General features: G+C 37.2%; 1 protein-coding gene and 1 non-coding gene across 3 annotated transcripts in view; one reads left to right on the top strand and one right to left on the bottom strand.

The window, feature by feature from the left end:
* Positions 1 to 23,930, top strand: part of CFAP54 (cilia and flagella associated protein 54) — a 301,163-nt gene that overhangs the window by 37,545 nt on the left and 239,688 nt on the right. For both annotated transcript variants that reach the window (XM_060164794.1, XM_060164793.1), the window contains exons 9-17: positions 4,699 to 4,897; positions 6,933 to 7,114; positions 7,198 to 7,354; positions 8,289 to 8,374; positions 11,010 to 11,144; positions 12,202 to 12,352; positions 16,438 to 16,514; positions 22,805 to 22,933; positions 23,299 to 23,425. In XM_060164794.1, the coding sequence (XP_060020777.1) occupies positions 4,699 to 4,897; positions 6,933 to 7,114; positions 7,198 to 7,354; positions 8,289 to 8,374; positions 11,010 to 11,144; positions 12,202 to 12,352; positions 16,438 to 16,514; positions 22,805 to 22,933; positions 23,299 to 23,425 (1,243 nt within the window). The remainder of the gene's footprint in view (positions 1 to 4,698; positions 4,898 to 6,932; positions 7,115 to 7,197; positions 7,355 to 8,288; positions 8,375 to 11,009; positions 11,145 to 12,201; positions 12,353 to 16,437; positions 16,515 to 22,804; positions 22,934 to 23,298; positions 23,426 to 23,930) is intronic.
* Positions 15,931 to 16,037, bottom strand: LOC132530133 (U6 spliceosomal RNA). Its single transcript, XR_009543690.1, has one exon. It is a non-coding gene; the product is annotated as a U6 spliceosomal RNA (small nuclear RNA).

Genomic DNA, 23,930 nt, shown 5'->3' with positions numbered 1-23,930 from the left:
GGAGGCACCTTTTCTTATCAGCTTCTGGTTTCACCTTTGGGAGCGTTTAGGGTGTAGGTTATACTGGAGCACCAAACAACCCCCATGTCTCAGTGGCTTAAAGCAATTTATTTCCCACTGGAGTCAAACATTATTATAGTTATCAGGAGCTCTGCTCATGACCGATGCTCAGGGCCAGGTTGAGGAGCAGTCCTCATTTGGAAAATTGCCGGGTCGTTCTGCCAGAGGGCACCTAAGAGAGCTCTGGAGGACCTCACACAGGCAGTGATGCTCAGCATGGAAGTGACAGCAGCCTCCTTTCTAACATATTCAGAACTCCTCACATGGCCCCTCTTGGCCACAGGTGTGTTTGGCCAACAGCACTAAGGGCTCCCAGGGAGAGGAGTGGGACATAGATATGCCTGTGGGATCCTCTGCCCTTTCTCCCTTCTGCCTTTCTCCTTCTCCCACTGTCTTCTCCCTGGCCATTCTGAATCTCAGTGTTCCTTAAGTCCCAGCTCTGTATTTCTTTGAAGTGTTCCCTGATCATTCTAGACAGTTGTAAACTCTCTTGTGAGCTTCTTTGGGACTGAAAATGAAAGTGAGGGGGAAGAAGATGAGCACTTTCTGACAGAAGAGTAGTAGAATCTCAGAACCTGGAAGGAATTTTAGAAATCATTTGGTTCAGTCCTTTTCTATTACAGACGGGGAAAATAAAGCCCAGAGTATTTAAGCCAGCTACTGGCGGCACCGGAACCAGAACCCAGGTCTCTAGCTCAGTGTATTCTAACTACTCCAGTGACTGCCATTCTCTTTCCTCATTTCTTCTTATAATATTTGAGAGGAATTCTTTTTTTTTTTTTTTTTTTTTTTGCGGTACGCGGGCCTCTCACTGTTGTGGCCTTTCCCGTTGCGGAGCACAGGCTCCGGACGCGCAGGCTCAGCGGCCATGGCTCACGGGCCCAGCCGCTCCACGGCATGTGGGATCTTCCCGGACCGGGGCACGAACCCGTGTCCCCTGCATCGGCAGGCGGACTCTCAACCACTGTGCCACCAGGGAAGCCCTTTTTTTTTCTTTTTTCTTTTAAATAAATCATATTTAAATACAAATATTTGGACATGGTAGCTTTCTATTGCTACTTAGTGTCTCTGAGATAAATTGAGTACTGATCCCAGGCATGTAGTTCGTACCTCCTTTCAAATCATATCCCTTACTGACCAGTGGTATGTAATTGGTGGGGGTGGTAGCTTGCCAAATTATAGACAATTCCTTGGATGAGCTGTTGAATAGCCTGCATCTGGTATTGTTAAGTAGTAATGCTATAGTGTTCGTTAGAGAGCAGGAGGCATATTTTGCAGAATGTTCTGCTTTAAATTTATGAAATCGTTTTACTGTTTCTACAAACGAAAGTATTTCAGTGTGCGTTAAATCTATTTTACAGAAAATTTCTGAGTTCATAGGACAGTTGTTAACTCACAGTGAATCATTTTGACTTTCAAAGGATTGTTTTATAAGACTGCTAATTCAGACTTCTAGTGATTGACCATTTAGTGATTCATTCAATACATATTTTTAAAGTACCTGCTCTGTGAGCAAGATACGTAGAGGTTACCTTCTAGTGGAAAAATTACATAATAAATAAGTAACTTATAGCTTGTGATAAGAATTAAGAAGGAAATAACGGTGGTGATTAAATGAGTTACATGTAAAGCCCTTAGAATGTTCCTGGCACATGGTAGGTCCTCAGTTGTATGAGCTATTACTATTTATTTTTCATTCATTCATTCAGTAGCCATGTATCGAAGGCCTACTGTGGTTCAAGAGTGGTGGCACATGGAAAAGATGAAGTCGAAGTTCTTTCTTTCTTTCTTTGTTTCTTTCTTTCTTTTATTTATTTATTTTTTGGCTGTGTTGGGTCTTCATTGCTGCACGCAGGCTTTCTCTAGCCGTGGCGAGCAGGGACTACTCTTCATTGCAGTGCGCGGACTTCTCACTGCAGTGGCTTCTCTTGTTGCGGAGCTCGGGCTCCAGGCGCGCGGGCCTCAGTAGCCGTGGCGCACGGGCTCAGTAGTTGTGGTTCGTGGGCTCCAGAGTGCAGGCTCAGTAGTTGTGGCGCACGGGCTTAGCTGCTCTGCAGCATGTGGGATCTTCCCGGACCAGGGCTCAAACCCGTGTCCCCTGCGTTGGCAGGCAGGTTCCTAACCACTGCGCCACCAGGGAAGCCCTGAAGTTCTTTTTTGAATGGCTTTGGAATAACAAGCGGGATTTGATTAGACAGGGAGAAGGGGGGAAAACATTCTAAGTAAAGGACAAGAGCATGAACATAGCTTGGAAGCAAAAGTAAGCAACGACTTTTGGTGGACAGTGAGACAGTGAGAAACTGAGCTTGAATGGAGTGGATGTATTATGTTGGGGAATTAACATAATACATCTTATGGCACCGATGTCATGGAAGCCATGGTGTTTAGGGTTGGAACTGACTGCATGGGTTATATCATTCAGCTTCTCATCCATCTTGACAATTTAAAAGATGGTTTAGTATACCCTATGCAGTACATGTACCAGGATTTGTCTAATATTTTTTATTACTAGTAATTTAGTTGTTTTCCCATTCTTTGCTGTTACAAATATCGCTGTAATCAACATCTTCAGGTATATTATTTTTTCTTTCTTTTATTTCCTGTGGGTAAAATTCAAGGTATAGAATTTGAATAATGTTAGACAAACATTTTTATTTCTCTTGATATATATTGCCAAATCGATTTCCGAAACACGTACTCCAAGGTGACAGTCCACATGTACCAATTCCACCACAAGCTATTATCATTTTGATATTATTATTTCTTAATTTAAAAAATAATTCAGTTTTCATAAAGTGGCTTGTTTTAACTATTATTTTGATCCAACTTTCCCTTATATTTGTGTTTACTCTTTATATTTTCTTTTCAGGTGAATTATCTTTTACAGCTTTGACCATTTATCTACTAGAGATTTTAATTTTTAAAATGTATTTGAATAGGCTCATTTCTTTTTTCATTATGCCTACAGTTTTTTTTGAATTTTATTTTTTTATACAGCAGGTTCTTATTAGGTATCTGTTTTATACATATTAGTGTATATATGTCAATCCCAATCTCCCAATTCATCCCACCACCAGGCTTATTGTTTTTATAGAGATTAATATTTTGCTTGTCATGCTTGACAATCCAGTGTTGTTGTTTTTTTTTTTTGCGGTACGCGGGCCTGTCACTGTTGTGGCCTTTCCTGTTGTGGAGCACAGGCTCCGGACGTGCAGGCTCAGCGGCCGTGGCTCATGGGCCCAGCTGCTCCGCGACATGTGGGATCCTCTCGGACCGGGGCACGAACACATGTCCCCTGCATCGGCAGACGGACTCTCAACCACTGCGCCACCAGGGAAGCCCCAATCCAGTGTTTTTTTAATTGTGTTTCCTTTAAATATTTTTTTGTAGGTCTTTTAAATATTTATATTTTAAAATCTTTTGCTTGTTATTCATCTATAGCTATGATAAATCTATAGCTCTAGTTCACTTTTTGCTAGTTTTTCTAGGATATTTTAAAAAACAATTTCACTGTAATTTACTTACGTTTTACCATTTCATTTTGAATACTTCTAATTATTAGAAAGTTTATTATGCTGTTTAAATATAATTTTTTAAAGCTCTGTTTTAACCCATAGCAAACATCTTAGAAGAAACCCTGACGTCTGTTTGTAAAGCAAGAGAGGGCAGGGCATGAAGCTTAAGCTTTACTGAGGTTTTTAACATGTCAGTTAACCTAAGGGTTGAAAGCACATGGAAGCTAATAAGCAGGGAAGTTTTTGTTTGGGGAAAAATAGTCCAAAGCAGCTTTATCCCTGCTTTTGCTTTTCCGTCTTTCTGACTTTGCCCCAGGAAGAGGAATGAAGCAAGGAAATTGTGGGAAATATGGATATCCTCTAACTGGACATGGATTCTAGAAAAGCCAGCTAGAGCTACCTTTCTTGTTTCCTGGTAATCTAAGTACAGAGAACAGGTCATTTGTCAGAGAGAAGACTAAAGTGTGGAGGCAGGCCATCTGCTTGGGGTGAAATCATTCTGGGCCGACACAAAGCACAGTGGCTAGGGATTTGCACGCGGCTCTAACTGGCTCTGGCTTACTTGTATACAGCTGGTCAACTCTTTTTTAGAGTTAGCTACCATAAGACCTGTTATTTATACTATAAAATAGTGTTTCAAATTTGGGTTTGGGGACCTTCTGCACTAGAATTACCTCCAGTGTTTACTAAAAATGTCCCACCCAGACTCACTGAATCTCTGGAGATTTGGTCTGTGAATCTAAAAAGAGCTCCTGAGAGATTTTGAGGCAACCAAAGTTTGAGTATCAGTTCCTAAAGGCTGTCATGGAGGTACTACAAACCATATAGAGACTGATGCTGCCATTTATTAATAAACAGCCTTTTTAGGCTGCTCTGGAAACACAAACATATAAAGAGATGGCAACGTTTTTGATGTAATGGCAGCATGACATAAATAAACTTTAATAAAGTCTGGAGTGACACCTCAAAAAATGAAAACCATAAAAGCAGCCATCTCTCATCCACAGACCAACCACTCTCTCTTCTAGCGTTAATGAAGCTCACCTTACTTGTCTTCGCCTTATACTATCAAACATCGCGGAACTTTAAAAAAGGGAGCTGTATTTTTTTTTTTTAATTCCAGTTGCCGTGGCCACATACTGTCACAGAACAGTTGTTGGATGAGATGTTTGATAGCACTGCATCCCGGTTTCTGGCTGTCTTGGAGGCTCTCTCTGACTCAAATCGGCGAACACTACAAACTGGACCTGTTGTTACAGATGAAGTAGAAGTTCGTGATGTTGTCTCAGAACTGTTTATAGCAGGAAAAGAACTTTTAATAAGTAAATATGTTGTTAAAATAATATTTTATGGTAGAACATGAATAACAAAAATTTTAGCACGGTAGTCCATACCTAAGAAACTGATACCGATTTTTATTGATCTTGAATTCAGCAACCTTGCTAGACTCAATGGATAATTCAGATAATGTATTAGTAGATTTTCTTTTGGATTTTTTATGTATACAATCATATGATCTGTGAATAATGACAATTATGTTTCTTTCCAATTCTTAACCTTTTAATTTCTTCTTTCTTGCATTTCTTGACTTACTTTGCACTGGATAGGCTCTCCAGTAAAACATGGGATGGAAGTGGTGATAGCAGATATCCTTGTCTCATTTATGATCTCAGATGGAAAGCTTTCAGTATTTTATCATTAATTTTGATATTTGCTGAAGGATATTTTTAGACACCCTGTTTGAGATTAATGAAGTTTCTTTTATTCTTGGTTTAATGAGAGTTTTGTATGTTTTTAATCCTGAATATTTGTTGAATTTTATCAAAACCTTTTTTATGGGTTTATTGAGATTTATTGAGTTAATCGAATGGATTTGTCTTTTATTTCTATTAATGTGGTACATTACATTGATTGCTTATCTAATTTTTAATTACTCCATATTGTTGGAATAAACTTAATCTGGCAGTGAGGATTATCCTTCTGATATATTGCTTGATTTTCTTGCTAGTGTTTAATATTTCTGCTTCTCTGTTCATGAGAGAGATTTCCTTTCTTATAATATCCTTTTTGGGTTTTGCTCTCAAGGTCATGTTGGCCTCATAATAAGAGTTGAGAGTTCTGCCCTCTTTTTCTATTATCTGGAGGAGTTTGTGTCAGATTTGTGTTATTTCTTCTCAAATGTTTGAATTTGCTGGTGAAGGCATTTGGACCTGGAATTCTCTTTGTGGAAATGTTTTTAACTATGGATTACATTTCTTCCATAGATATAAAATGATTTAGAATTTCTTTTCATTTTAAAAAAATCTTCTGTTTGGTAAATAGTACTTTGATTTTATCTATATCTTAAAATTTTCATAAAATTGCTTGTAACATCATCATGATTATCTAAGTGAGCTTAGGATGTGCGTGTGTGTGTGTGCACCCATCTGAGGGCAAGGAGCCTCTGTGCCGCAGTTTGGGCTCATCTTTTCCTCACAAGGAAGGTACGAGATCTCAGAGGAGAATTCTCTTGACTTCCTTCACCCACACCTGAAAATTTACCTTCATCCACTGTCTGTCATTAAAGTGGAAGGAATGTTCCTTCTCCTCCTCTTTAGGTCTTTGGGCCTAATCTCTGCAGACTGCCCTTCATCCCTATCCAGCTTCCTCCCCTGTATTTCTTCCTCTTGTTAGAGTCAGATTTATTGAAGGAGTTGTCTGTTTTCACTGTCCCAAATTCTTTCCTTCCTGCTTGTACTTGGCGGTCTTCTGTCATGGACAGAGAGTGTCAGGGATAACCTCCTTATTGTTCAATTTGAAAGTCAGTGTTTTTCTTCCCTTTGCTCTCTGTAGTATTTGTTGCTGTTGACTACTCCTTTCTCTTTAAATGCTCTCCCTTGCAGCCTTTGCTCCCGCGGCCCTTCTCTTACTTGTTGGGGTTCCTTGCTGCTCTGTCCTAGGCAGCCGTCTGTTGCCCATTTACTGTGGATATGTAATGATGACTCTAAAGCTATACCCCTATTTGAGATCTCTTTTCCGAGCTCCCAGTCTGTAATCTCTAGCTGTCTGTTTCACTAGTCAACTCTTGCTAATCCTCTCTTTTTGAGATTCTATGTTCCTCCCTCTGGGGTGGCCTTCCCTGACCGACCTCCTACTCCAAACCTCTGTCCGATGCCTTTCTTTCTTGTCCACACAGCGCCAAGATATTTGCCCCCTAAGATTCCTTGTTGCCCCCACCTGCGTGCGAGCTCTGTGAAGGTAGGGGTTGTGTTTGCGTCTTTTCCGTTGTTTACCTAGCCTGGCAGTGTCTGACATTTAATACTTAGTAAATATTTCTTTGCACAAATGACATCCAAACCCCTCTCTTTCTTTTTCTAGTGTCAAATACCAGTGCAGATGGCATGCTTGATTTTCCAAAGTCTTCTCTTTTGGAACTTATTATAAGAAGGAAAAATGTTATTTCTGTGGATGCTGCTGTAAAATTTATAAAACTAGCTTTTACTTATGAGGAGTGGAGTTTATTTGAATCTGCAGCTGGGCAGCTTATTGATTTTCTCCAGGTAATATATGCAAAATAGTTACTTTGTTTTTATTTTATTAACATGACACTGAAGTAATTAATTGTGGGATATACTTTTTTTAGAGGCAGGATGATCCAGAGTCAAAGAAAGCAGAGAAAGATTTAATTCTTCTTCTTGCAATAGAACCTTTAATCAACGTAAAGAGAAACAAAGGTTTGATCTTTCCCCTCGAAAACTACAAAGGAAGTCAAGTTAACGGTAAAAAAATTGCTCTTCATGGTGAGTATTTATTTGCATTTTTGAAAAACTAAGATGACTTTATATGCTCTCTACAGGTGAGGTGAGAGAAAGAATGTTCAAGGCAGAGGGAGCAGGAAGTGTAAAGGCCCTGAGTGAGAGTGTGCTTGATTGTTGAAAGAATGGCAAGGAGGCATGTATGGTTGGAGTGCGCTAGTGGTGGTGCTGGCATTTGAGAATGCGGTAGGAGGTGAGCTCAGGGAAATAGCTGGGTGCCTGGTCTGGCAGGTTCCTAGGCCTTGTAAGGATGCTGGATTTTATTTTGAGTCATGGTTTTGAGCAGAAGAATGAGGCTCTACTTAGCTGCTACCTTATCAGTGAGAGGCCAGCAGGGCAGCAAATCAAATCTATCAGTTCACTTTGGTAAGGGAAGGTTTGGTGGTCTCCTCTCTGTTTCCAGCATGCAGAGTTTTCCATTCTAAAACTTTTTACGTCTTAAAAGTCATTGTGTATATAATTGAAAATCTGCAGCCTCTGTTTTTTAGAGAATTATTTAATCCTATACTTTTATGTTTTATCATATTCTTAGCATTGAATGCCTGCTAAATTGTGGTAAATAATTTGTACCAAGTAACGATGCTTTTTTTTTTCCTAATGGTTTCTGAATAGATACCTTTGTTATTTTTATTTCAACTGCTCTATATGTTTTAATATTATAAACCTTCTCAATTCCATTATGGACATAGTTGGCATACAGATTGCAGATTAATGAAAATATTAATAGTCCATTTTAACTGAATTAGAGCCTACTTAGATTAGTTTTCATACAGAAGCATTTAAAGTGTCTTATTGATATACTATTTGCCCAGATATCATTTATGTCACTTTTGTAGAATTTCTGTGTTTCTATGCCTTTTCTATTTGAAATTTTGTGACGAAATTTTTTGTTTCATTTTCCTGTATTTTATAAATTGAGATACTTCTGTGAAGACTTGTGGATATTCAGAAGACATTTTCCATTTGGCGGCAACCTTGTATTCCTGTGTCTGTGGCTCTCCACAGGTGAAAAAGCTATTTTGGATAATTTGTAATAGTGTCAAAGGAGGCTCTTTTACTTAATTTAAAGCCAGATTTAAAAATCACAGGAATTTCACCTTGCTGAAATTCTGTATTGTTTAATCATTAGAAGAAGAGATCAATTTATACCCTGACTTGTAATTTTAAATTTGTTTTTATTATTGTCATCATTTTGGGTGTCAGTCTCTTCCTTCTTGGGAAATTCCAAGGCTAGCTATATTTCTTTTTTTTTTTTTTTGCCAGATTTATTCTTAAACTTAAGACTCGTTCTAACATCTATTTTCTCTAACATATGATTTTCTTATTTTTTTCTTGTATATATATATAGTTTTTCTTCTTTCTTGCATTTTTTTAAACATCTTTATTGGAGTATAATTGCTTTACAATGGTGTGTTAGTTTCTGCTGTATAACAAAGTGAATCAGCTATATGTATACCTACATCCCCATATCTCCTCCCTCTTGCTTCTCTCTCCCACCCTCCCTATCCCACCCCTCTAGGTGGACACAAAGCACTGAGGAGGTTAGCTATATTTCTAATGATGAAGGAAATGAGGCAGTGGTTTTAGTGAGAGTTAATATTCCTAAAACACTGCTTTCCAGTCCCTGAGTACAAAGCCTGATTATTATTTGGAGTCACTTAGCACACAATGGCCAGTACTTAGAAATGATGATTTGTGGGTATGGATATTTAAGCAAAACTAGTATAGTACTGGTTTTAAACTGAATTCCAGGGACCGCCCCCCGCCCCCGCCCCGAGCTTGTCTGAGGCTCCTCAGGAGCCAGCTTTAGGCCGTAACACCCTAAGCTGTTCCTATTAGTTTTTGAGATTCTGAGGGAATTTCCTTTGAAAATTTGGTTTTACTGCTATAAAAAAATGTTTGAAAACCACAATTATAGAGCACTATATTAACTATTGTTCAGGTAAGTGAAACACAGTAAGGGACTCGAGAAGTTCCACTCTTATAATATTTTCTATTCCTTCATTTATTAGTTTGTTATAACCTGTGACAGGTGTTTAATTTTTGAAAGAAAGGTATTTGATAGCAAATATACTTATTATCGTGGGCAAACCAAACCAAAAAATTCCAATCAAGGCTGAAAAGTGCATGAAATTTTCATCTTTCTGCTTTTTAAAAAACCATGTGTATCTTAGTTCAGTTCAATTCAGTAAACATTTTTTGAGCTCTGTTATGTTTCCAAGCACTGTACTATGGTCCTGCATATGTGAAATAAGTCTTAGAGCTGCCCCAAAGGAGCTCGAAGTTTGATATATTTTAATCATAAACTCATTATCTTTCTAGTTCATATACAGTGAATAACTTTATTTTCCTTTTGGAAAGAGCCAAAGTAACTGAACTGAGAGGAGATATACTTGATTTGGGTCATCTGTTGATATCCAGTGTGATGTTCAGTTTAGTTCCTTCATGTCTCTCTTTTCTTTTTGTCCATAACCTTTCCCAGCTCCCCATTCCCTTTCCCCTTATTAGTTTCTCCACCTCTCCATTCTTTATTATTATTTATTTATTTTTGGCTGCGTTGGGTCTTTGTTGCCGCACACGGGCTTTCTCTAGTTGCGGCGAGTGGGGACTACTCTTCATTGCGGTGCGCGGGCTTCTTATTGCTGTTGCTTCTCGTTGTGGAGCACAGGCTCTAGGCGTGCAGGCTTCTGTAGTTGTGGCACGCGGGCTCAGTAGCTGTGGCTCATGGGCTCTAGAGCTCAGGCTCAGTAGTTGTGGTGCACGGGCTTAGTTGTGCCACAGTATGTGGGATCTTCTTGGACCAGGGATTGAATCGTGTCCCCTGCCTTGGCAGGCGGATTCTTAACCACTGCGCCACCAGGGAAGTCCCTTCTTTATTATTTTAATACCGAAATTTTAAAAAGAAAGAAGTATATACACTTTTCAAATCTGGATGAAACTGGTAGGTTTACATAACTTGCCTAAAAATATTTGGAACTGTTCTTTTTAGAGAGGTCAAGTAGCCTAGAGCAGTTAAGAGTGAGGTCTCTAGAGCTAGACTTCTTGGGTTTGAATCCTGGCTCTGCTACTTTCTTTCATTTTATCTTATGAAAAACCACTTCATCTTGTTGTGCTTCAGTTTGCTCATCTGTAAAGTGGGGATGATAGTAATAGTACTCACTTCATAGGTTGTTATGAGGATTAAATGAGCTGGTATATGTCTTAGTCTATTTGAGCTTCTATAACAAAGATACCCTAGACTGGTTGGCTTACACAACAAACATTTATTTCTCACAGTTCTGGAGGCTGAGAAATCAAGGCGTCATCTGCCTCCTGGTTCATAGATGGCTGTCTTCTTGCTGTGTCTTCACTTGGCAGAAAGGAGTCTCTCACTCTCTTTCTGGGGTCCCTTTTATAAGGGCACTATTCTCATTCATGAGGGCCCCACCCTCATACCAGTTGCCTCCTAAAGACACCTCCTAATACCATTGCTTTGGGAGTTAGGAATTCAACATAAGAAATTTGAGTTGACACAAACATTCAGTTCACTGCAATAAGTATAAAGCTCTGAGAATGTTGCCTGGCACACATTAAATGTTGTTTACCTATATCTCTATATCTTACTGTTCTTATCAATTTACTTTACCACTTTTGTTTTCAGAATGCTCAGCCTGATAAAGAAATCGTTGTGGACATGATAATGTTCCTATGGCAGAAGTGCAAAGTAGGAATTCAGCGGGTCAATGTGTCTGGAAATGACTATGCAAAATTCACCCAGAAAATCAGTACTAATAAAGTATTCCTTTTTGTTTCTCTTCATATGCTTTTTGTTATTGCTAATTTAATTTGTGATGCACATTTCAAACCTAAATTTTCCCTATTTACCCACCCTCATAATTATCAATACTATTCTTTAAATGTAGTGGTGAGTGAGCCTTTCCTTTAAGTGTATTCCCTGCACTTCTGCCTCAGTTTAATTTTGGGAAGCAGGGAGGTGTTTCAGGTTTTTCAGGGAGGAGTAAATACAGTATGTTTAAGGTTAAATGAACTTGGATATATTCATTAAGAAGGTTAATAACAGAAAATACAAGTAAGGCATTTCAGTTTTTTTGGTAATAATATCAATAGTATATTTTTGAGCTCTCTCCTTTGGAAAGGAGAAAGTAGAACAGGTGAATATTATAACCTGGAAACTTAGGAGAGAATATTTTAACAGTAACACAGTCTTCTATGATTCTGAGGCCTCCTAAGATTCGCTACATAAGGTTGCATGGGCATGATTTTATCATATAGTTTAATAAACTAATGATGTGGGTGCATAAATGTTGTTTTCTCATTTTAGCTCCCAAACTGTGATGGCTAATTTTATGTGCTAAGCTTTGGGGTTATAGACATGAAAGACAGCTTCCAAGGCACCCAGCATGGAACTTGAAACATCCGCTTCCCCCTCACTATTTTGGATGCCTTTGATAGTGATCTTAACCACTGCTTTTTGAAGGGAGAATGAGAATTTTGAAGATACAGATAATCTTCACTGATATATATATCTATATATATCTATATATAAACCATATGATAAATTTTCCATTATGGCTATAGATATGCAGACTATAAGCTTAAGTAAACCTTCTTTGTGAATTTATATCAACAGATAGATCATTAAATATCATCTTATTAGGATTATTGATCTTTATATTACTTATAATTAAGATCAACTAATAAGGAGTACCTGTATAGTATTCCATATGATTAGAAGATGGTGATTTCAGGGAAGTACTAAGTTTTACAAAATGTGACTCTTTCTACAATGTAGTTACTTTCAATTGATTATACTGTGTATTTTCTCTTTTTAGTGGGTTTATCTTCTGTGGCAGATAAATGAAATAATTCACTGCTATAAAATGGAAGACATTGATGTGGTGGTGGTGGCAGAGGTCGCATTACGATTAAGTGAAATATTGGAGTCTTTAGGAAACCCAAGAAGAAAATTTAAAAAATTTCTAGGTAAAATATTGAATGAAAAAATATGAGGTCATTAATATATATATACATATGAATATATAAGTATAAATCATACTACTGGTTAACATCTGTTTATGGAAACTAGGCATTTCAGTATTGTGCTTCAGTGATGATGTATAATCAAAGATAGAAATGATATAGGTTTGACCAAGTTGATGTTAAAAAAAGATCATATGCTCTGTGGTTCAGTGGCAGATGAAACTCTTTGTGTCTTGTCTTCACTCAGATGTTTCCCTTCTCCGTTCCTCATGCCCACCTACCCCTGTCTCTCTCCCTCCCCCATTCTTCCTCTTTTCTTGTCTCTCCTCCCTTTTATCCTACTCCCTCCCCTTCCATTTCCCACTAGAGTGATGCTTCATGAAGGAAGAGAGCGTGTTCAGGTCACCGTTTTATCCTTGGTACCAGCACATTGCCTGACACAGAGCAGGAGCTCAGATGAATGTTTGTTGAATGAATCCATGGCCTTCTACCTTTTGTCTCCTTTTTAAGTCTCTCTTCTGATTCCCTCCTTTGAAAATTCTCCTTCTTTCTTCATTTATTCTGTTGTCTCTCTTCTTTTCCCTTTCTTCTTATCTTCTTCCTCTGTTTGCTCCATTTCCCACTCATTCTCCTCCTCTCCCTGTCCCAACCCCTTCCTGCCATTATTCTGTTCTCCTTCCAGGAGGTGACTTCTCTCAGAGGATTGGTCTGCCCTCCTCTTTCTTTCTTCTGCCTGTGGTTGAACCCCTGAATTATCTGTTTCATTAGGTAACTCCCATATAGAAAATGAGGTGGGGGAGACGTGGGTGTCTACTTTCCTATTTCACCCCATTTACAGAGTGTGTATTACGTGTGAGGGATTTGGTAATAATTACTGTAATAATTGTTTTCTCAGAGATTTGCTAATCTGGCTCTGCCTATTCTCGGTTGTTGAGTGCAGCTTTGCAGATGGAATTTGACAGCCATAGTTCTCAAACTTTGATCGGTATCAGTATCACTTGGGAACTTCTTAAAAATTCTTATCATACTTCGACTAGCCTGGACCTTCCTGGTCTTCATTAGCTTACCAGGAGATTTTGATACACGTCAAAACTTGAGGACCACTGGTTAGAGGTCTCTGGCTATCTAACACTTTCAGTGGCTTGAAGTCATGTTTTTGACACATCCTGTCTTAAAATGCTTTTCCCTTTTTAAAAACTTTTATTATGTAGAATTTCAAATATAGAGAGGTGAAATAAGTCACTGAGTATGCATCATCCAGTACCAATAATTATGAATATTTTGTTAATCTTATTTCATCTCTCCTGACAACACTTTCTTTTTTCCCGGAGTGTTTTAAAGCAGACATTATGTCATTTCACCAGCAAATACCTCAGCATATACACGTGTATGTGTTGTGTGTGTATGTGTTGTGTGTTGGTCTATCTATCTAACAGATAAGGTTTTGTTTTCTTTTTATAAAACCACCATGTTACTGTTATTACACCTTACAAAATAAGTAAAAAATTCCTGTGTCCCTGATTGTATTAAAAATGTCTTAAGTTGGTTTGTTCCAATCAGGATCCAAACATTCCCACACATTTTATTTTCTTATGTGTCTCTTAAGTCTCTCTCTGTAACCTGTAGCAGTTCCCCCTCTGCTTACTCCTGAAGAAATTGAATTATCCCCCTGTAGGATTTCCCACATACTGGATTTGGCTGTTTCTATTCTTGTGGTGTTGATTAACTTGTTTCTCTACCTGGTAATTAGATCTACCAGGTTGCTTGTATTCAAGTGATACATTTTCAAAAAGTATTCTTGCCAGCATCTAATTTTTTTTGGGCGAGCATACTTCATGCATACTCCCTATTGCATTGCATCAGGAGCCATGCAATGCCTGGTTGTCCCACTTGTTATGATGTAAAGATTTACCGGTGAGTTCAGGTGTTGTCAGCTTGACTCTTTTCCCAGGTTGGTTTCCCCAGAAGCAGATTCTGAGACAAGGAGTTGAGTGTAGTAGTTATTTGGAATGTGATCCAGGGAAGTAGGGTGGTGGGGTGAAATGAGACAGAGAAGGAAAGGAAGCGAATACAAGGTACAGGAAGTTCATGAGAAGGCTGCTGTTGTGGGTACAGGGCTTATTCCCACGAGGGACCTCTAGGAGACTGTATAGAACATGCCTCAGAGAACTGGGAGGTTGTGGTATTTGTACCTTTGTCTGTCATTGGTTGAAGGCTACTGGAGGAGGGGTAAGTAAGCCATGAGGGGCTTCTAACTTCTGTCATTCCATCTGCATTTATTCTATTGATACCTTAAATGAAGAACTTACTTCATCGACTGTTTGGTTACTCTGGTTATTTTTGATTATGTGGTAGATTCTATATTTGCTAAATATTTTGTAAAAGTAATTTAAAGCCTTAGATGATCTGTTCTTCCGGGGAAGATTTATGCTTGCTTTTACCAGATGCATGAAGGCACTACTACTCCAGGGTCCCATTATTCCAATTTGAGAGATTAAGATAATTTTAAGCTGAGATGCTCTTTCTTCGACCTATTTTCAGTTACTCTGACTCCTAGGATGTGGCCCCTTTTGGCTTTTCACCCTTGGTGGGCCCTGGATACCAGTCTCTGTTGCTGTGTTCTCCTGGACTCTCTTCCCAAGATCCGGAGGTTACTTCCTTCCCAAGATCCTGACTCTATATTGAAATTAGCATCTTAGCTTGCAGATGAAAAAAAAAAGTGTATTTTTCCAGTTTCCTAGCCAGCAGAATGTTTCCAGATTATCTGTTACTGGAAGCAAAAGGTCCAATGATTACTTTTTTAAAAAAAGTCTATTTCTTATTCAATTTTATTATTTTGTTTACTAGTTACTTCTGGGAGACTATTGTTTTATATTCTTCAATTATAAATGGGCTAAATACAATTCATTATACTGATCCTTTGTTAAAATGTTTTATTTCTAAAGAACTAATCAATATTAGAGCACAGTCCATTTGTAAATTTGAAAACATCTACATTTATGTCATGAGCAGTTGTCCCCATTTAGACATATAAATTTTTATAACTTTTACAACAATGTTATTCTCATTATCATATTGGCCCATAAAACACAAAATTCAAGTCATTTTTTGTATGTTAATTATGATAATCTGCTTCAAGATGTTTATTTATTCATCTGTTTATTAAATAATTCATTGTCTAATTGGAATTACTGAATAATTTTTAGACTAGGAAACTAGCATTGCCATATACATTTTTATTATTTATATTCTAATTCAAGCCAGACTTCTCTGACATTTGTCTAAATTTACTGTTATTTGCTGAGTGCTTTTCAGTGGACTTTCTATAGAATATATAGAAAGACCGATCTCTTTACCATAATATAACCTTGCTGATAATCAAGCTTTTTGAGTTGGTTTGTTGTATTCCAAGCTGCTTTTATTTATTTATTTATTTATTTATTTTTAGGAGTGATGGATAGGTTTATTATCTTGATTGTATTTCAAACTCAAGTGTACAGTTGAATATAGTGTTCAGTTTATTTAATTTATTTATTTAAATAGATCTTTACTGGAGTATAATTGCTTCATAATACTGTGTTAAAAATGTGGAATGCTTCACGAATTTGCATTTCATCCTTGCACAGGGGCCATGCTAATCTTCTCTGTATCATTCCAATTTTAGTATATGTGCTGCCAAAGCGAGCACTACAAGATGCTTTTAAATTGACTTAAAGACAAAATGTAATTATGTGGAAGAAATAATTTGTTGTTCAACTTCTAAGTGTTGAATCATTTCTAAAATCATGGGTGAAAAGTTAACTAGCGTAATATTCTTTATGGTTATGATTCACTGTTATATTTCCATTTTTCTCTTTCATCCTTTTATTTTCTCTGGTCCTTCCTTCTCTTTGTTCCTCTCTCTCTCCTCCTCTCTCCTCCTCCTCTTCCTATTTTTCCTCTTTTTATTCTCCTCCTTTTCCTTTTTCTCTCCCTTCCTCCCTCCCTCCCTCCCTCCCTTCCTCCCTCTCACCCTCCCTCCTTCCTCCCCTTCCTTCCTTCCTTCTTTCCTTCTTTCCTCTCTTTCTTTCTTTCTCTCTATTTTTCAGATACACCTTTAAGGAAAGGGACTAGTGAATCCCTTGGGGCTCCAAAAGGGAGTGTGGAAACTCTTCCAATATTAAAGGTATTGCAAAATATTTTAGAAAATATAGTTAAAAACATGAATTTTAATTTTCAAGTAATATTAAATATGTAAATATATAATGGTTAATTATAGAAGTAATTTTGAATATTTAATATCTGAGAAATTATGGTTTCTGTATACACTGAGAACTATATGGACATTTTTCTACGTTTTGTTTTTACTTTAGAAAAAAATCTAATCAGCTCCAAAAATAAGCTAGATAAAGCATCTTAGGAGGATTTATAGTTACATTACTATTGATATTTTGAATGTGTTGTGATTCATAGACTTACAGAGCAGAGATGTCCTACTTAGCATTTACCTCTGACAGATCAAATTAGTTACTACCTGCTAAAAATGCACCTAGAACAGTCCCTGGCATGTGGCAAGTTCTCACTGAATGTTAGCTTAAGAGAAGATAGAAGATGAGGGAGACAAATGGCCATTCTTCTTTTTGATGATAGTTTTCTTACTATATTTGAATTCTTTTTGTACATCATGGATTGTGTTGACCTGTATAGCTGAATGGGAGCCTAGGGAATTGTCTCATATATGTAATAAACATTTACAGGCAAGAACTAGAATAGCATTTTGCAAACTCTGTCCTATGTGATGCTAGTACTACCCTTCAGAAAAGGATGCCAGGGTCAAGTAACCCTGGCTGACTTGAATTAAACACAATAGTTTCCTTACTGTATGACTTCTCAGGGGCATTAATTTACTCATGAGTACTGTGGTTTTCCAAGAAGGAGATATAGAATACCATATGTTCCATTATTGAAAATAAAACTCATTTTACCTACTTAGGATACTAATGTTCATGGACTACAGTTGAAAAATACTTTTCTAGAGAGGAAGCCAGTGATCTATATTTTGGTTTACCTGATTAATTAAAAAACTATAATTTTAACTTACAAAAGTTGTGTTAACATTTGAGGGCATTTCAAGGTACTAAAACATGAAGAAAAAATTCTGTAATTTCACTATATGGACCTAAACATTATCATTTTCTATATTTTCTACTAGTCTTTTTCACAATTAAAAAAAATATTTATTTATTTATTTAATTTTTGGCTGCGTTGGGTCTTTTGTTGCTGCATGTGGGCTTTTATGTAGCTGCGGCGAGCGGGGGCTACTCGCTTTGTTGCAGTGCGTGGGCTTCTCATCGCGGTGGCTTCTCTTGTTGCGGAGCACGGGCTCTATGCCTGCAGGCTTCAGTAGTTGCAGCACATGTGCTCAGTAGTTGTGGTTCACGGGCTCTAGAGCACAGGCTCAGTAGTTGTGGTGCATGGGCTTTGTTGCTCTGCGGCATGTGGGATCTTCCCGGGCCAGGGCTCGAACCTGTGTCCCCTGAACTGACAGGCAGATTCTTAACTACAGAGCCACCAGGGAAGTCCTCTTTTTCACAATTTTTTTTATTACTGCTGTTTTATTAAATTTGTATGTAAAGTTCAGTCTAATACAAAACACAATAATCTGTTTTCTTTCATTAATTCAACAAATCTCTATTGAGAGCCTGCTCTATGGCATGCATTGATTTAGGCTCTGAGAAGACACATTTTTAACATAGTAACATTCTAATGTTTTTTCTTAACATGAATCCACCAGCACTTTTTCCTGTTGCTAAATGTTAATCCTCATGATTACTATGTTTTCTCTGAAAAATTGATTTGAAACATATGACATACAATTATAAAGAATATTATAATGAAGAGTCATTCCCCCATCACTCTTTTAAGAAATGAAACATAGCTAGTACAGTTGAAACTCAACTCCTCCACTAACTGTTCCTGCTCACATTGTCTTTCCCCCTACCTAGGAGTAACTGCTGTTCTAAAGAGTGATTATAAATTTCAGGCATTTTAGTATTTTTATTACATATGTTTGTATCCTTAAGCAGTAGAGTACTGTTTTTAAATTTATGTAAATGGTGTCATACACTGTGTATTCTTCTGCAGCTCATTTTTTAATCTCAGTACTGTGTTTGTGAGATTGACTCAAGTTGATTTGTGTAGTCATAGTGATCATTTTCACTACTACATTCTACTTGATCAGGGTTGCACAGTAAATGGATTTGAACTTAGGTGTGTTTCCTTTAAAGTTCAGGCATTTAGCCACTATGCTATGCTGCCTCTTGATTAAAAAAAAAAAAGTGTCTTCAGGATATTTGTATAAAGTATTTTCTTCTAATACATAAAAAATGCAAGTCCTAAGAAATTGGGGACAAATAAAATATCCTGAATGTACCAGAGGACTGGGGGAGCATTCTGAATTTACTTTCTTGAATGTAATGTTCATCTTCTAATAATAGGTTTCAGAGAATGCAGTTTTGAGTTCTTTATGCTGTATTGTGTCTTCTAAAGAGAGAGAGCTGAGAAGTCTTAAATTGGGAACAGAGAATGTTTGAACTGCATAAGAGATTGAGGGGGCATAAAAGCTGTCTGCCAATGGTTTTTCCAGGGATCATTTACAGTGCTTGCTAAATATGTAGCTTCCTATTTCCCATTCTAGACGTATTGAATCATAATTTCAGGTGTGAGGTTCTTAAAAGTTTATAATTCAGGTGTGAGGTTCTTAAAAGTTTGCCAGGTAGATTCTTAGGGAAACTAGAATTTAAGAATTACTGGCTTAGCGGACTAGCACTTATTCTTTGAAGCTTCATAGGGCAGGAATAGGAATACTAGTAGGTGTTACAAAGTGCTAGGTTTTGGCTTGGATGGAAACATTCTGGCAATTAAAGGCACTAAATGAAATGGATTTCTTAGAAGATGACCATGAAGAAACTGAAAACCATTTATGAACTATTGCTACTGTGTTTAAATTAGAAAAATGCACCCTTTCCTTGATATGATTTATTGCCCTCTGCTGGGAAATTATCAACATAAATATAGAAGTCTATGATGACTACTGTGCCATACACTACCTGCTCAGCTGTACTGGGGCATGTGGTAGGTGGAGTAAGGGTGATTCATTGGTGTGGTCTAAGGGCATAGCAGTTGGTATTGGGAGACTTGGAGTTGAATCCTGACTTTAATGTTGACTGTGTGATCTTGAATAAACTATTTAATCTGTTTGAATATAAGTGTCCTCATCTGTCAAATTATAACAATAGTATCTATTCTACTGGTAGTATTTAAGTGATACAGTTCAAATGAGCTGTTGGTAACATTGTGGAAACCAGTAACCGGCACATGGTGGCAACTCAGTTTTTCCCTTATGTTTCGCAAAGGGCACTAAATCTCAACCTAGAGTCTCAGACCTATTTGGAAGGGAGTGAAGTGGGGAAGAGTGAGAATTTATTGTAAGGAGAGTCCAAAATCCATATGCTCACCTAGCAGAGTCTGCAGGTGGGATAAATTTTATATCTTGCATGTATACGTGCAACTATTTAAAACATATATAAGGTGCTATTGTGATTATATTTTTAAAAAACTTACTTTAAAGTTTTACTGAATACATAGCTATTTTTGACAAATGGGTTATAAAGTTTTAATAATTAATAAGTACCTCATAGGATTATGGTAATTTAAAAATTAGTCCATATAAAGCAGTTAGCCCAATACTTGGAACGTGTTTTAATTCAGTATTAGCTGTGATGATGACAAAGATGATGGTGGTGATGATGATGACAGTGTTAGAATGTGGGTATGTGTGTGGGGTCTTTGAAGCTCCTTGGTGTTAAGAGGTATCCTTAGAGGCTTCTGTTTGTGGCAAAATGGAAAACTAGATGACCTGAAAACCCTCTTCCTACAAAACACCTAGAAATTTTGGACAGAATTGAGCAAATATCCTTAAGTACACCACAGAGCTCACAAGAAAGTAAGGTAAATTCCAGGGGCCAAAATAGAAAGGGGAACTGAAAACCAAAATGGTAAGTTTATGAATAGATGCTGCAGTAGGTTGATGGGCTCAGTTACAAAGAAACTTAGATTAACAACCATTTAGGGACAAGAGATGAGCCTTGGGCACATGAAGGATGGGGCTTGGAACTCAGACTCACACATTTAGTCAGAGCCTACAAGACTCATCTTAGTAAACCATCGACCAGAAAAATATCTGCCTATTTGGTAGGGAGGTTTCTCAGTTTGAGGTTTCTCAGTTTGGGTTCTGAAAGTGGAGTAAACGGGAGAAAGTCTCTCTTCCTAATAATTTGGACCTGCCCTCATGTAGGTCCGTTTTTCAAATTTACACTATTTGGGTTGTGATTCTCCCTGAGCCTGTGATTCTTTTTTTTTTTTTAATTAAAAAAATTTTATTGAAGTATAGTTGATTTACAATGTTGTGTTAATTTATGCTGTATTGCAAAGTGATTCATTATGCATATATATATTCTTTTTCATATTTTTTTCCATTATGGTTTATCACAGGACATTGAATATAGTTCCCTGTGCTATACGGTAGGAGCTTGTTGTTTATGAGCCAGTGATTCTTGAATGGAGATTCATGTCTATATATATATATATTTAATGTGTGTAATCAAGTTATGTATATTCCAGAATGCAAGTATGAGTTGACATTAGAAAATCTGTAATGCAGTACACCACATTAGCAGATGAAAAGGAGAAAATAACAACCACCTCACTAGATAAAGAGCTGCAACAAAAGCATTTGACGAAATTCAACAACCACCTTTTAAAAAATAACTCTTAACAAGTTAGGAATAGAAGAGAACTTCTGTATCCCATGAAGGGTATCATTCAAGACCTTTAATGACTGTTACACTTATGGTAAAAGATGAAAAGCAGTCCCTTTATATCGATGTAACAACTTAAAGATATCTGTCATTCTTCTGATCAAAATGTCCTAGGGGCCTTAGACAGCTGTGTGAAAAAAGAAGAGCAGAAGGAAAGGTATAAGGACTGTAAAGGAAGTATCAGACTAGTATAATACGTTGCACACTTTTAGTAATAGCAATCTAAATGTCCATCAGCAGAAGAGTGGATAAGTGAATTGTGATGTAGTCCTCAGCACAACACCATTTCATCGTAGCAGTGAAGGTGAGTGAGCTAAAGTGGGCTTGAACTAGAGTCAGCCTGGCATCATTGCCATCCACGTCTAGAGTCACCTTCACACTACAGGGGGAAAACCTGGAACGACATTTCCCGCCATCTCATTTCCATACGGTTCTAGGTTAGTCTTCCAGTGAGGGGCATTTGCATGAATTTGTAATACACAAGGGAAGAGAGAGTTCTTATTCTGCAGTGGCGGATGGAAGAAGTTAATTGACCAGCCTCGCTGAGCAGGCCCTTGCAATTCACTTGCTTCAGCGTGGTAGACACTTGAGGTTGTCACCTGCCTCCTGGATTCTTAGATTCCTGTAAATTCATCACTGGCAGCTTTCTTGATCTTTGCTCTCCCAGGCCTTCCAGCAGTGATGGACACTTCTAGTTCTGTGCATTAAATCCCTTTCTGCTTGCAATACCTCGAGTTGCTCTGTGTTCCTAACTAAACCCTGACTGACACACTGAGTTGCAGGAGAAGATTTCAGTGACATATGGTTGAGTGAAAAAAGCGAACTGCAGAATTTTACAAGAGAATTAAAAATATGCAAAGTGATATTGTATATTGTTAATGGACACATACACATGTAGTAAAAGTTTAAAAACATGCAAAAGAATGGTTAAAAACCAAATTCAAGGACAGTGACTACCTCTAGGGGCAGAGAAGAGGAGAGTCACTATAAACAGTTATACAGGGGATTTCAGTGATCTGCATGTATGTGTTTGCTTTATTTCCTAAACATTTTCTGAAGAAAAAATGCAAAATTAGAAAGTTTGAACAAAGCTGGTTGCTCTTTATGTTATTCTCTGTATTTGTCTCTCTGTGAGGATAATTATAATAGAAGTTATTTAGTTTTTGAAAATCACAATGTAGACCATTGGATTTGATGGCCTCCAAGTCTAGATTTCCAGCTCAGAGATTCCAAAAAAATTAACTTTCAAAATAAAGTATGTGAAAATGACAAATTATGAGTTAGATTTTTAAGATTTACCTATACATTTGGTACCATCAGGATTTTGAAAACCATAAAAGGAAGTTATATACATGTTTTTGAAAAGTTTAATTAATATTTGGAAAAATGATGAACTGTATTTATTATTTTACCTTTATTAATAGTATTGCACGTTTAATCAAAAGCAAATATACTTAGTAAGAAATATGTCATTGATCTTGGATAGGCTATTTAAATTTGTTATTTGGTTTTGAATTATTGTTAAAAAGTTGGGAAGTATTGTATATGATTTTCCCTTAAATTTAATTTTTCTGTTTTGTTTATAAAATTCCTTTAGAAAAAACCTGAGGAACAGTTATTTTTGGCCTATGAACTTCTTGAAAAAGCCATTGGTGGGATAAATTTGAATTGCATGTTAACTGCTTTGCCAAATGGATCATCAGTGGTTGACCATTGTTATGCCACGGTGAGAATGAGAAACTCTTACATTAGGTTTATTTTACTTAACTAGGAAGAGGGCTGGTGTTGCAAATAGGTAAGTAAAGCACGGTTTGTGGTGGCTTCCCTCTCATAGGCCAGAAATATATTCCCTTTTTCCCCGGAAGAAATCAAGGAGTGTGAGGAGTCTTTGAATCTGTCACTGAAGAGGCTGCTGGTGAACTTGAAAAGCAGATTTCTTAGTGTGTAAGCCAGATTGCAAAGAGTTGAGAAGTGAGCAGACTTTAATGGCTAAGAGTAAAGTGATAACCTGAATGATAATAAGACAGAGCTGGTTTTAGTATGTTTTGATAACCATATGCCTTTTTAATTTTTACTTCAATTCTGCCGAAGCACACCCACGGTATAGATGCAGACATGTGCAAACCAGTCACACCGAATAGTTTCATAATGGATTTGCATCTTGAACTAATTCAAGCCCAGCACCGAATGGCCATTGTGCTTCTTGACCAATTGCAAGGTAGTAGCCATCAAAGCAAATAACTTGTTCTGAATCAGTTTTAAGACAAGTTCAAGTACAGAATCAATTTAATTTGTAAACAGTGTTGTTGTTGACTAGGTGTTTTCCAGATAAATGTCATTATTTTATTTTTTCTTACTTCTCTGATAAATATCAATAGATATGTTTCATTATTTCTTTACACCTTGCATAGCAAATCAGTAAACTTCTAAAAAATTAAATTGCTTGAGTTATAGTAAATTATTGATATTTTATTAATTTAATGAAGCAAACATTTATTGAGTCTCTATCAAATCTAGGAACTATATTAAGCTTGGTCCAAATAAGACACAGCCTTTAATTTTGAGCTTCTAGATAAGTAAGCCAACTATAATAGTCAAGGTTAATTAATGCAATAGAAGTGGGCTCAGAGTGTTTGATATGGGCACACAGAAGAGTATAACAGTCAAGAAAGTCAGGGATGGCTTCTTGGAAGAAGTGATAGTTGACCAGAAGGCTATCTTTA

The sequence above is a fragment of the Lagenorhynchus albirostris genome, chromosome 11 (assembly GCF_949774975.1).
Source record: "Lagenorhynchus albirostris chromosome 11, mLagAlb1.1, whole genome shotgun sequence".
In the NCBI taxonomy this organism is placed as follows: domain Eukaryota; kingdom Metazoa; phylum Chordata; class Mammalia; order Artiodactyla; family Delphinidae; genus Lagenorhynchus; species Lagenorhynchus albirostris.
This window is presented reverse-complemented; position numbering and strand designations above follow the sequence as displayed.